Source organism: Hippopotamus amphibius, chromosome 6 (assembly GCF_030028045.1).
Source record: "Hippopotamus amphibius kiboko isolate mHipAmp2 chromosome 6, mHipAmp2.hap2, whole genome shotgun sequence".
In the NCBI taxonomy this organism is placed as follows: Eukaryota; Metazoa; Chordata; class Mammalia; order Artiodactyla; family Hippopotamidae; genus Hippopotamus; species Hippopotamus amphibius.
Genome location: NC_080191.1, coordinates 160,276,657 through 160,291,077, shown reverse-complemented (window position 1 = coordinate 160,291,077; position 14,421 = coordinate 160,276,657). Strand labels below are relative to the sequence as shown.

Here is a 14,421-nt window from a genome sequence, read left to right as displayed (position 1 = left end):
AAAACTTATATCCGGGCAATATATCCTAAAGTCTGTGTGTTATGTGTTTGAGAGGTCACAGCACATATACCTCCCCCTGCTCCACTAGAGCCAATAGAGTTTAATAACATCTTTAGGGCAAGGGAATGGAATGAGTTTTATGTTATAGAAAAGGTAAAGACTCAGTTTCAAATCATATGGCTAACATAAAGTAAGGTATTTGGGTAATTTACCTTACCTCCTCTCTATAACACGTGCTCTTTTTTCACTAGCTAAGATGGCATCTTTTCATATATAGTAGAATCTTACAACATGGTTCGCCCTAGAGTAAAAGCCAGTGGAAGGATTCCGTTCAAACAGTCGTTACAGAAAGAATTCTATTATAAGACCTTATATAACATGGACAGTATTAGAATGAATGTATGGGTTGGGGAAGGAGAAAAATAGGGTAGGAGAGATGGGAATCGTGTGGCTTGCTACAGCAATAATGGATTATGAATTTCTTGGATTAAGTTTTCTCTTCCTTTTATTCCTGTTATTCTGAGGTGGGTCAGGCTGTGAAATTAACAGCAGGGATGGAGAAAGTTTATGAGTCAGGGATGTACTTCCTCAGGATTATTTTGGTCAGGGGAGAGGGATGCCTGGGGTTGAAGCTGAAGACATGATGCTTCAGGTTTATAACTGTTTCAACGTTAGGTTGTTGGGGGAACCATATTTTGAGATTTTGATTCATACCTTTCTTGAAAATACTCTGCCACCAAATTGAATCTCTCATCAACCTATAATAAATGAAGACTTCACTAGGTCAGATGTGTGCAAGTTACATTTCCCTCCTTAAGCCGAGGTTAAATAAAAGGGAAGATTCTTATGGCAATGAGGATTTTCAGAGCTCGAAGATGAATTTGGTTATTTCAAAACCATGATGAGTCTCCTTGTCAGTAGAAAGCAGGAAAGGAATAAAGTCATGGAGAAGGTGAACCTGGGCATAAACATGTTCCCACACAGCATTTGTGCTGAGAGGCTTTGCTGTTGTTCCCTGGGCCGTGGCAATTACAGGCATTTTCTTCTGCTCTGAAAATCGTCTGGCAAATAGCGAGAGAAGGTCCCCTCCTTTTCTGTGTTCAAGGCTGGGTTCTGGCCTTGTTACAGGAAAACGCTAATTCTGAACTGCGCTCCGGGGAGCAAATGGTTTGTTTTCTCCTCACGAATCCTGCTTCGGGCTGGGTTCTCAGCAGAGGAGCCTGGCATGGAGAATCTATTTGGAGCAACTTGTCCCCAAGAGGGAAGAAGGCAAGCTGACTGGGTGAGAGAGCTGTGGCCACCATCAGGGCCAGTCACAGCCGCTGGTCAGGGCGGGCATTAACACGCAGTGCCGCACACAGAGTCCACAGGAACCACGAGTCTTGTTTGTATGCCCACAACCACACGTACTACACACACCCAACTCCACCCATATACACCAGGCACTTACACTCAATATTCCAGTCACATGCACCACACTGCCAAATACACACCAGACACATACACACATGCTATCTAACAACCGTGCCCCACACACCGAACGTACACATGGACACACACATTCTCAGCTACTCGAATACCACACACAGAACATATACCCTACCACACAGAAACACACCGCTGACACAGCTACTGTAGAGCACAGGGAACGAACTATACTCAATATTTTGTGATGTATATTCTGAAAAAGTATATATATTCACTTTTATGAATCACTTTGCTGTACACCTGAAACTAACACAACAGTGTAAAACAACTATACTTCAATTTAAGGAAAAGAATTGCCCAAGGAGAATTTACCATTCAACCGTTTATTGTAATAGAATTAATAACATTTAAAAATAAAAAAATAAAAATTTAAACCGCATTTAAAAAATATTAAATTTTGAAATAATGGGCAGGAGGTAGCCCCGGGGGAGCACGTGCGTGTCGCGTGTGCACGTGCGCGCGACCCCAGGGGCCTGTGAGGCCAGACACCCTGCGGGGCGTGTACGAGGGCTACGAGGGCCACGTGGGCCGCGCGTGGGGACACGCTGGGCCTGTGAGGAAACCTCGCTCCCAGTGGCCCAGGGACCAGCCCCTTGGGGTCCGGGCGGGCGTGTCCTCGGCGTGCACAGCCCTCCGCGGAGTGAGGACGGGGCGCGGGGGGGGGGTTGGCGCCGAGTGTGTGTGCAAAGTGTGCGTGGAAGCTGGCGTGCGTGTGAAAACCGAGCTGCCGAGGCGGGTGTGTTCCTGACGGCCCTCCGTGGGTCGGGGAGGGGCCTCCCTCAGCCTCTGGGGCCTGAGGGAGCGCGCGGCGTCCAAGGGGACGCCGACCACCCCACACTCCCGCCCGGCGCGTGTGAGGAGGCGGGGCGCCGGAGGGACTCGCGGCGTCGGCCATAGGCGCGCGCGCGTGTGCGCGTGCGTGTGCGCGTGGGGTGCGGCGCGCGCCGCGGCGGAGGGAGGGAGAGGGGGAGACAGGGAAAGAGGGAGGGGAGGTGGCTGCAGGCCCAGACCCCGGTCGCCGCGCTCGGGGCGGCTCCTCTGCGAGCCTAGGGCCGCCGCGCTCCCGCCGCCGCCTCCGCCGCCGCCGCGCCCTGACGTGAGTCCCGGCCCGCGCCGAGCCCTCCCGTGTCCGCAGCCGGCCCGGCTTGCCGCCCGCCCAGACGCCGCTCCTCCCGAGCCCCGGGTGTCGGCTCCGCGGAGGGAGAGGAGATGCGTGCGGCCGCGGCGCCGGCGCCCGAGCGCGGCTGGAAGAGCGAGAAAGTGGACGAGGCTCAGGCCCTGGCGCGGAGCTGCGCCGCCCGCAGACCCGACTTCCAGCCGTGCGACGGGCTCTCCATCTGTGCCACGCACAGCCACGGCAAGTGCTTCAAGCTGCACTGGTGCTGCCACCTGGGGTGGTGTCACTGTAAGTCGAGCCGCGCCTCGCCGCCTGTCGCCGCCTGTCGCCGCGGTCCCGGGGCGCGCGCGGGGCCGTCCGGGGTCGCGGCGGGGACTCTGCGGCCGGGGGATTCGGGGCTGGGCCGGGGCCGCCCTGGGGTGCTGGCGGCGGGAACTGCCCTCGCGCCGGCCGCGGCGGGTCGGCGCCGCCCTGGCCACGAGCTGGGATCCGCGGGGAGCCTCGCGTTCGCCGCTCTGCAGAATCGCATCTCCCCGTCCCGGGAACGCTGGGGTTTCCTTGCTGTTGTTGCCGCTTTCTTTCTGCCCGAGAGGAGCGGGCAGCGTGTTGAGAGAGGGTAGACGGCCATCAGAGTTGACGACCACCAGAGGGGAAGCTTTTTTTCGGGGCTGGTGGTTAAAAGATGCTTCTCTTTCTTTCTCACGTTTGTCTTAATGGGCTGCTCTTTGCAAGAAAGACAGCCCTCGGAATTCGGATGGTAGCGCCTGTCTTGTATCCAGATTGAGAAAGCGCTAAAGTGTGAGGGACTGCTTCCAAGAAGTTAATAGGAACAGTTTGCAAGGGTGAACTCCTTGAATACGCAGTTCCAGCATATAGAGCCCGTGTACTATAGAGAGTGTTGTAAAATTACAAAAATAAAATGAATGACAGTAAGCTTCAATTATCTTCCACTCATTTCTCGAACTAAATGGCCTAGACCTTCTCGCGAAGTTTATCCTGCCTGTGATTTTTTGAAAGGATTTAAGTAGCCATTGAATCAGAAATTCACAATTTGATTAGTCCATGGTATTTGGCCTGGTATATGTGACGAATTATTTCTTTTGAGACAGGTATTTGAAACTTAGTTTCCATATAACGTTATAATAGAGGGTATTGGAGTGCTTACGTAGGACACAAATTTCCAAAGTGATTTTTTAAAAAAAAGAAATGGATTTGTTTATTTATTGGCTGCGTTAGGTCTTCATTGCTGCACACAGCCTTTCTCTAGTTGTGGTGTGTGGGCTCCTCATTGCAGTGGCTTCTCTTGTTGGGGAGCATAGGCTTTAGGCGCACAGGTTTCAGTAGTTGTGGTGCTTGAGCTTAGTTGCTCCGAGGCATGTGGATGGAGCAGGGATGGAATCCGTGTCCCCTGCATTGGCAGGCGGATTGTTAACCACTGAGCCACCTAGGAAGTCCCCCAAAGTGATCTTAAATTAAAACTATTTCTTCCTTGTTGGTTAGGAAAACATGGCTACCAACAAGAGGTGCAGTACAAAGCCAATCCTTATTTATATTAATTGAACATAATAGACTATTTTAGATTGAATTTATGACATCAAGGATAGAGAATTCTGACATTTTCTTTAGAAATACAAGGTACATTGAACAGTATTGATTTTTTTGCATTTTGTGTGCTGATGGGTCAGTTTCTTCTTGTATCGCATTACTCCTGTTGCTGTCAGATCCATTCCTATTTATATGGCATTGCTTCCTTGGGGGAGAGGGTGCAAAGTTGGAAGTAACAACTGTGGGAAACCTGTGTTGCTGAAGTACACAAGTGGGGTGAATCTGGTGAGTCCATTTCCTGGGGAAGTACAGAATCATAGTGTAGACTGTGAGGAACATGAAAGATGGTCCAGTTGGGAGCATGTCTCAATTCATCAGTCTCCCCTTTAAGTACACCCTTACTGATGGGAACCTTGCAGTCTTCTCAGGCAGCCGCTTCATTCATTAGACAGCTTTAACTCTTAAAATGCTCTTCCTTATATAGAGCTGAAGTCAGTTACTCTAGAACTTCTTTCCACTGCTCCTGTTTCTACCTTATGCAATCATATAGAACAACCTAAACCTGTTTTAGATCAAGTCTGTTTCAACTCTTCAGGTATACACATTAGTTTTTCACAGATATAGACTATCTTTTTACCATATCCCCAGTCACAGACACAGTCACAACATCTGGCCTGAAATAGGTTTGAAGTTCACGTTTGTTGAATGACTGAATGAAGGTAGCCATTGTTTTCCTCTTGGGGCATTGTTTGGTCCTATTCCTAAATCTCCATTCCCTTCTGCCTTTCCTTTAATGGTATTCAGCCCCCTAAGCACCGTGGTTTTTCTTTTTTGAACATGTGTGCCAATATGGTTATGATCCTTTGAAGACAGTGACCCCTAGCAGGGTGCACAACATCCCAGTTGTGGGCTGATCTGTCCAGAGTTCAGCAGGGCTGCTATCTCCCACATTTGAGATACTATTTCTGCAGCTAGCATCACGTTAGCTTTTCTTATTTCCACATCATATTGAGCGTGTCGCTATCAGATTGAAGTAAGCTTGCTGTGAACTAAGCCATGAAGCCTCTTCTGTGTTTGTGTGTTTATTTAACATTTGTGGCATAAGTTACAGCGCCTGCCTGTCTCGGAGTTACACATGTATATTTGGATATGGGTAGTCGTTGATCCCGTAGCTATATTTCCCTCTTTCCTTCTTGGTCAAATTGTGGAACAGGAGAAGGCCACAGGTGAAAGTGCTGAACTGCCCTTCAGGTTGAGAGTGATTCATTATTGAGCACTTATTATGGTGGTTAAACAGTTACCTCACTACCTAATTATACAATTATCCATCTTCTGTTTATCTTATCTGTATGGGTATAATGAGAACCTGGTCAAATACTTTGTTGAAATTCTACCAGCATACCAGTTTTACATCTTTTTGATATATGCTGTTTGTCTGTCTATAAACATACTCTTTAAAAAAAAGAAAGGAAATTAGATTAGTCTCGTATAATACAGGTTGTTTCCACACATGCTTAACATATTCTTTTCTAAGCGATTGGAATCTATTTTTAAAATAAATAAGCTGAATTTCAAAAAGGATTGATGCTGAGTATACTGAACTGTTGGCAATTCTTTCTATTTTTTTTTTTTTTAATCAGGCCTACATTTATTTGCTCTTTTCCAGTCTCTGGCGGCCCTCGGGGTCTCTGTGCTTCCTCTACTGTCGGTGGTTCAGTGATCACATCCAAGAACAGCTTCAGTTCATTTAGAGCAGCCAGGTGCTCTGTTACAGTCTCCTCACCTATACTGGGCATCAATTCTGCATTTTTTAAGCCCCAATATTATTTTTCTTGAACAGAAGCAGAGTTAACATAGTTGCAAAGTTCTACTTCCTTTGGCATTTATGAACATAACATCAGGCCAAAGCAGAATTCCTTTAATTTTGTTGAACATGTATCAAGCAAATTTTCTTTTTTCTTTCTTTTTTTTGATCTTTCTTGGAGTATAATAGCTTTACACTGTTGTGCCATTTTCCGCTGTACAACAAAGCGAATCAACTGTATTTATACATATATCCCCATATCCCCTCCCTTTTGAGCCTCCCTCCTGAGCATCCCTCCCACTCTCCCTATCCCACCCCTCTAGGTCATCAGCAGTCATCGGGTTGATCTCCCGGTGTTAGGCAGTTTCTTCCCACTAGTTATTTATTTTACATTTGGTAGTAATATAAATGTCAATACTACTCTTTCACTTTGTTCCAGCTTCTCCTTCCCCACCTCCGCGTGTCCTCAAGTCTGTTGTCTACCTCTGCGTCTTTATTCTTCCTCTACTACTGAGTTCAGCAGTACCATTTTTTTAAAAGTTCCATATATATGTGTTAGCATACGGTATTTGTTCTTTTCTTTCTGACTTACTTTATATGACAGACTCTAAGTCCACCCACCTCACTACAAATAACTCAATTTCATTCCTTTCTATGGCTGAGTAATATTCCGTTGTATGTATGTGCCACATCTTTATTCATTTATCTGTTGATGGACATTTAGGTTGCTTTCATGTCCTGGCTATTGTAAATAATGCTGCAGTGAACATTGTGGTACATGTATCCAAGAAGAGTTTTGAGAGAGAAAAAGACATGGTGTGGCTAGGGAAGAGGGACGGGAAAGAATAAATCATATGCAGATATTTTAAAGTAGATTTTTTGTGGCTGGAGGAGGTAGAATATTTAGAAGAAGTAAACAATTTGGTTGTTGAGATGTTAGGGAGGGATGAACAGGAAAGGTGGGGACATTTCAGTTGATAGAGACCTTGGCATTATAATGATAAACTGGGTTAGTGGGGGTATGAAATCAGCAAGGGAGATTATTTTCATATTCGTGTAAAAAATATGTTGAAATTCATGCAACAATATCCATTTAAGGGTAATTGGAATAGGTTAGATTTGGAGGGGGAAGAAAGCAAGGTTATAAAGGATAACTTCTAGACTTCTAGAATTTTGCCTTATGAAGAAGCTTTCATGGATGGGGATACCATTCATTCACTAACAACAAAATGCTGGAGAAGAACTTGGTTTGGTTGATCATGGAATCATGAATCCAAGACCATGAATCCAGTTGTGTGTCTATGGAGTTTAAGTTGCCTTGTTATCACATGGTGATGTCAGTAGGCAGTTGGATATAGGGGATCTGGAACTTGGAGAAGTCTGCACTAGAGACAATACGGAAGTCATTTTCTTCTTTATAGACTGCAGTTGTAGCCATGATGAAGCATGAGATTGCCAAGGGAGAGACTCCAGTGTGAGAAATGAAGAAAACCATTAGGCTTTCCCTTTAGAACACTAACATTTAGAGGCTCATTACAGGAGGATGAGCTGGCAGTAAAGTGTAAGAAGAGATGGCCAGAGAAGAAAACTCTGGAAAGTATGGTATTGAGGGGCCAAGAGAAATGAGTGCTTTAAGAAGGAGTATGAAGATGAAATCAGCTTTCAACAGGTTCTTAGATATTGGTGAAGTCTAAAAATAGTGATTTTCTTTATTATTGAAGAAGAGGATGAAAGGTTTAGTCCCACAACAGTAACTTCATGAATATACTTAACTGCAGCATTGGTCAAAGCTATTTGAGATAGTGAATTCTTCTAGGTAGAGAAGAACAGAGTGCCTGGAGCAGAGAATTAGGACACAAAGATAATAGTTAATATTTATTGAGTGATCACTTTGTGCCATAGTAAACTGATTATGCTGAGCACTCAGTAGCCAGTTATGTCATTATGGCCACGCTATAGTGGAGGAAAAACGGCTTAAAGAAGTGAAGTAACTTTCCCGTGGGCACATAGCTGGTAAGGAGTAGAGCCTGGATTTGGATCCATGTGTGTCTGAATCTAGGACCAGGACTCTTACCCACCATAGGTGCTGTGGAGCAAGATAAAGTTAATGAGCAAAATCCACAGTTTGTTGGCTTTGTTAAAGCCGGTGATAGGGAGAGTTTTTAGGAAATCAGTGGCAAATTGTGTCAGTTGCCATAGTGAAATACAGAAGAATGGGAACTGTCAAGAGGCCACTGAACATGGTGGGGAATGAAAGTGATTAGTGGGTGTTGGGGGTGGGTGGAGGTGGGGAGTGTATGTGCTGTGATGTTGGTACCACCAGCAGAACTCAGCTTTATTGGCTTAATAAAATCTGACAATAGGTGAGCTCAGTGTTCTGCAGAAGACATCTTAAAAGATGTCTGTCTCTTTCAGGTTGGAAGTAGCAAGAGTGGAACTTGATGATATTAACATATCTAAAGAAAGACTGTTATAGCAGAAGGTCGATGGGCAGCATGGAATCACAGTAAAATGGGAGTTGGAGAAGCAGAATTTGGCAGTGTTTTTTTCAGGACTGTTCAGAGAATACGGCAGTGCCCAGAGGCTTCAACGTCTGGTCCCTGTGACCGGACTATCCCAGCAAACATTTGGTTATAATTTGGCTTCGTATTTATAGATTTCGTATATACAGAGAAAGGTGATTAGAGGATTCAACTGTCAGGACCTTGGGGCAAATACACTTCTCTCCACTAGCTAGTATATTAGCGTTGTGGTTTTTGTGTTACTCTATTTGTTCTATTTTCCTGCTTCTACACAGCCCCCCAAATCAAGTTCTGACTTCCCCAGGGTAATGCCAGCTGGTTTTCCTAAGGGGCAACGCAGTCATGTCAATAACAGAAGCTACAGAAAATATATTTGAAATGTTTGATGGGAAAAACTGGCAGAAAATGGAGTGGTAGTTTGATTAGATGGAGGAGTCAGCTGAAACTTTTTTCTACCAGTGAGGGTTCTTTCCGTGTCTGGTGGTTGAAGGAAGAGTATACAGGTGTTATCACTGCAAGGGTGCAGTCAAGGTCTGAGTGAGTTTCCTCAAAGCTTTTCAAGAGATAGAGTAAGCTGCTAAGTGTTTCTCCATCCAAGTGGTGCTTCAGTCGTGGACACACAGCAACTTCAGCGGCAACAGGTAACACACCTGTTGCTTATATGCAGGCACAGTTGTAACCTTTTTGGATGTGTTAGCTCATTTACACCTCACAACAAGTTTGTGAAGTAGGTACTGCTATTATCCTCATTTTTTAGATTAGGAACTTTACGGGAGGCCCCATGAAGCAGCCCCGGCCACATGTGGTCAGTGTGCATCTCACAAAGCAGCTGGTGACCAGGGCTCTGGGCTGTTCTGGTCACAGTGAGGAGGATTTCAGCTATTTAAAATTTTTTTTGGAACAAGCAGTATTTAAATAAATAAGTGAAATGAGAATCGTTTCTGATTTTAAAGAAGGGCAGTTATATGCAATATGAATGTTTTTGGAGTGGTTACAAACTCTATAAAACTATGCTTTTAAAAAACATGTAACAATGTATTTGTATAATATGAAGTTTCAGTCATGTCATATCCTCAGCTGATCTCTAACTAGTGCAAACCCCTTTTTTTCTGGGTTAGATTTGTATACGTACTATTAATTATTACTGGTTTCTATGCCTGTTGAACTTAGGGATTTGAACCAAATAGCTTTTGAGGGCCTTTTAGTGAGAATTTCCTATATTACAACACCCTCACTTTAAGTTTGTTGTCATATTGTGGAATCTCATTAATTTACGAGAAAGAATATTTTCAGAGAAATTAAGTATTATTAATTCCAAACAAATACAGGAACATATGTTTAACAACTAACAGCTGTCTAGAAGAAGATGTGTTTCCTTGAAGAATAAGAAATATTTTATACACAGACTGTGGAAGGCAGAGTGTAGTCCTAGAAAGGGCAAGGGCTGTGGAGTCAGACACACCTGAATTGAATCCTGGTTCTTCAGTTCATTGGCAGTGAAACCGGACAGGTTACTTAACCTCTCTCAGCTTCAGTGTTCTCTTTTGCAAAATAGGAATAAAAATCCTACTTCACAGAGTTGTTGTGAAGATTTAGTGACATAAGCAAAGTACTTAGTGCAGGTGTTTAGCATCAGCCCCTCCTCACAACAAACAGTGGACTTAGTAGAGAGTGTAGTCGTCCTGAGGGCAGGCTCTGGAGTTGGGCTTTGTGTTTGAATTCTGGCTCTGCCCACGTACTAGTTACCAGGTTTGGGGGAGGTTACTTAACCTCCATCTTTTAGTTTCACCATTTTTAATATGGAGATAATAACATATAACATAAAACTATGTTATTATTATAGTGTGATGGTTGTCCAAGTCCTCTCCAGCTGCTTCCGTTTCTACAGATGTTCTGGTTAATCTGGAATTCACTTAGTAACCCTACTCATTTGTTCAATTACAGAGTTCAATACAATACAGGTGGTAAAAATATACATTTTAAATAGTATGACATTTAGAAATCGAGATTTTAAATTTACCCTCATTGTTGAAAGGTCTGTTTTATAACAGTCACCTTGTGGTGATTATCTGCTTTTTATCATGGAATCTTATGTTATACTACTCCACTCCCCTACTCCATCCTATTTTCCACCATTGTTAAGCAATGGATAGTTCTGGTTAATCGGATGTACCAGTTTTAACAGAGAACTGTCATATTATATCAAACATGGGTTAACAGGTTTCAAAGGATCAGAATGTTACAAAACTGTAAAAGTGAAACTGCACATATTTAACTTTAATGATTTAAAAGTCTTGTCATGATCCTGTAGCAATCTTAGCTATCATTTGGAATACTGAGTTTGCATAGAAAAATGGCAAAAGTGCTAGTTAATAGAGGAGTCCTGTCTCTCAGAGTGGTTGGAGAAAGTAGATTTAATTGTAGTTTTTGCAGGTTAGTTTACTCAGATTCACAGATTTTTTGTTTTGTGTTTCTCATTTTCTTATTGTTGGTTTGCTTTTGAATATCCTGATATTTAGCACTGTTCTGTAAGCACACTGCCAAAAACGTGCAATATCTGGAGTGCCAACAATGTATAATAAATCCCTCCAGCTGTCTGCACAATGCCCTGAAACAGTCCATTCAGGACAAATTCTTTAACCTCCTTAGTACTTATTTGTCAATTTAGGACTAGATTCTTGGTGTAATATAGAATGTATTTCTTTCTCTGTCCCACATTTAAACAGACCTTTAGTGAAATAAAAACACTTTGTGTCATAATGTGGTATTTTGTGGAATAGTTGACTCATTTGCTCTGTCTTTCTGTCTACACACACATGCACGCACATGTACTTTTTTTCTTAAACCATTTAAAAGTAAGTTGCAGACATGACATTTCACCTAAATATTTCAGTATACCTTTCAAGAAAGAGGACATTTTCCTATGTAACCGCAATACTAATCACACCTGAGATAATAACACTAATTCAGCAATACCATCTAATATACAGTTTCCTTTAATGTCAAAAAATGAATTTTATAGCTGACTTTTTTTTTTTCATTTTGGAATCCAATGAAGATTCATACATCACATGGATATTTTAATGGCATAGATTGTGGTGATGGTTTCATGGCTGTATACTTACTTCTGACTCATCACATTTTATACATTAAATATGTACAGATTTTTCCATGTCAGTCATACCTCAATAAAGTGGTTCAACAAGTGAAGTAAATAAAATGAGTGGAAAAAAGATTAATGCATCACATTTCATTATTGTATCACTTTAGTCCCCTCTTTAATCATTCTAGAGTAATCACAGTTTTTTTGGATGGTATTGAAATTTTTGAAGAGTCCAGATTAACTGCCTATAGTATCTTCCATATCTTTAAATTTGCCTGATTAGATTTAGGTTAAACATTTTGTCTAGTTATTATATAGGTGATAGTGTATCCTCCTTATAGCATTACACGAGGAGACATACATCAGTTTGTTCCACTGGTGCTAGTGCTAAGGTGATAACTGCCGAATCTGTCCATTATAAAAATATTGTTTCCCTTTGTTATTTTTCTTTTTAAACTTGTTTTTGTCAGTTTTTAAGAATAAGTAATCCGTGGGGTGATACTTTGACACTGAGTGAATACCATGTTCCCCAACAAATTTTAAGCTGGTGATTTTAGTATTGACTGAAGAGTCTTGTGTGAAGCACTTATTCCATAGCTGTTGCAAAATAGTGATTTTCTAATTCTGTCATTGCTACCATTTGATGGCATTCTTTTGTAAAGAAGAGGTTTATCTTCTCTACCTATATCCCTTCTGTTTTAGGTATTATTATAGACAACTTGTTATTTCTTACTTTGTTATAATCAAGTATCATACTTTGTGTGTGTGTGTATGTTTAGGTTTAATATTTATAAAAAATAACAGAGAACGCATATTGGAGACATCAGAATTCCCACCACCCAGATGGAACCAGTGTTTCCATTCGTTCATCACTCTTGCTTCAGAAAAAGTTAGAATCCTTGCTATTTTCCTTCAGAGTCTCTTTCTCATCTTTCTCTCATTAGAAGCAGCCACTGTCATGAATTTGATGTGTACTCTACCAATAAAGTTTGGGTCTGCTTACATCACACTTTCAGAGTTGGAAGGTATATTAGGGTCTAATCTTTTCCTATTTTATTTTTATTTATTTAAAAAAAATTTTATTTTCTATTGGAGTATAGTTGATTAACAATATTATGTTAGTTTCAGGTGTACAGCAGAGTGATCAGTTATGCATATACAAGTATCTATTTTTTTTTTTCAAATTCTTTCTCCATTTAGGTTTTTACAGACTATTGAGCAGATTTCCCTGTGCTGTGCAGAGGTCCTTGTTGGTTATCTGTTTTAAAAATGGTAGTGAGTATATGTGATTCCCAAACTCCCAATTTACCCCCACCCCAACCTTCCTCCCTGGTAACCATAAGTTTGTTTTCTAAGTCTGTGAGTCTGTTTCTATTTTGTACATAAGTTCATTTGTATCATTTTTTTAAGATTCTGCATGTAAACAATATCATATAACATTTGTCTTTCTCTGTCTGAATTACTTCACGTAGTATGATAACCTCTAGGTCCGTCTGTGTTGCTGCAAATGACATTATTTCATTCTTTTAATGGCTGAGTAATATTCCATTGTATATATGTACCACATCTTCTCTATCCATTTATCTGTCAGTGAACATTTATTTAGGTTGCTTCCATGTCTTGACTACTGTAAACAGCGCTGCAGTGAACATTGGGCTGCACGTATCCTGGGGAAACTATGGTTTTCTCTGGATAATGTCCAGAAGTGGGATTGCTGGATCGTATGGTAGTTCTATTTTTAGATTTTTAAGGAACCTCAGTACTGTTCTCCATAGTGGTTGTACCAATTTACATTCCCATCAACAACAGTGTAGGAGGGTTCCCTTTTCTCCACACCCTCTACAGCATTTATTATTTAGATTTTTTGATGATGGCCATTCTGACTGGTGTGAGGTGATACCTCATTGTAGTTTTGATTTGTATTTCTCTAATAATTAGTGATGTTGAGCATCTTTTCATGTACCTGTTGGTCATCTGTATGTCTTCTTTGGAGAAATGTCTTTTTAGGTCTTCTGCCCATTTTTTGATTTGGTTATTTGTTGTTTTTTTGATATTGAGCTACATGAGCTGTTTGTAGATTTTGGAGATTAATCCCTTGTCGATCACGTCATTTGCAAATATTTTCTTGTATTCTGAAATTTTCTTTTCGTTTCGTTTATGGTTTCCTTTGCTATGCAAAAGCTTTTGAGTTTAATTAGGTCCTATTTGATTTATTACCATTCCTCTAGGAGACAGATCAAAAAAGATATTCCTGTGATTTATGTGAGTGTTCTTCCTATGTTTTCCTCAAGGAGTTTTATAGTATTCAGTCTTACATTTAGGTCTTTAATCCATTTTGAGTTTATTTTTGTGTATGGTGTCAGGGAATGTTCTGATTTCATTCTTTTACATGTAGCTGTCTACTTTTCCCAGCACTACTTATTGAAGAGACTCTTTTCTCCATTGTATAGTCTTGCCTCCTTTGTTGTAGATTAATTGACCATAGGTACGTGGGTTTATTTCTGGGCTTTCTCTCCTGCTCCATTGATCTATATTTCTGTTTTTGTGCCAGTACCATACTGTTTTGATGACTATAGCTTTGTAGTATAGTCTGAAGTTAGGGAGCCTGATTCTTCCAGCTCCACTTTTCTTTCTCAAGATTGCTTTGGCTATTCAGGGTCTTTTGTGCCTCCATACAAATTTAGAAATTTTTTGTTCTCGTTCTGTGAAAAATGCCATTGGTAATTTGGTAGGGATTGCATTGAATCTGTAGATTGCCTCAGGTAGTATAGTCATTTTGACAATATTGATTCTTCCAATCCAAGAACATGATATATCTTTCCATCTGTTTGTGTCATCTTCG

At 41.7% G+C, this 14,421-nt stretch overlaps 1 protein-coding gene across 3 annotated transcripts in view; it reads left to right on the top strand.

Annotated features, from left to right (window-relative positions):
• The first annotated feature begins 2,398 nt into the window (after positions 1–2,398).
• The window catches only part of C6H3orf70 (chromosome 6 C3orf70 homolog), a 98,278-nt gene continuing 86,255 nt past the window's right edge, over positions 2,399–14,421 (top strand). For 2 of the 3 annotated variants that reach the window (XR_009054318.1, XM_057739061.1), the window contains exon 1: positions 2,408–2,893. Coding sequence is in view for 2 of the 3 variants with exons in the window: in XM_057739061.1 (XP_057595044.1) it covers positions 2,698–2,893 (196 nt within the window). In the remaining variant the exon portion in view is untranslated. Of the gene's footprint in view, positions 2,894–14,421 lie in introns of all 3 variants that reach the window. The other variant, XM_057739062.1, reaches the window with a different exon arrangement.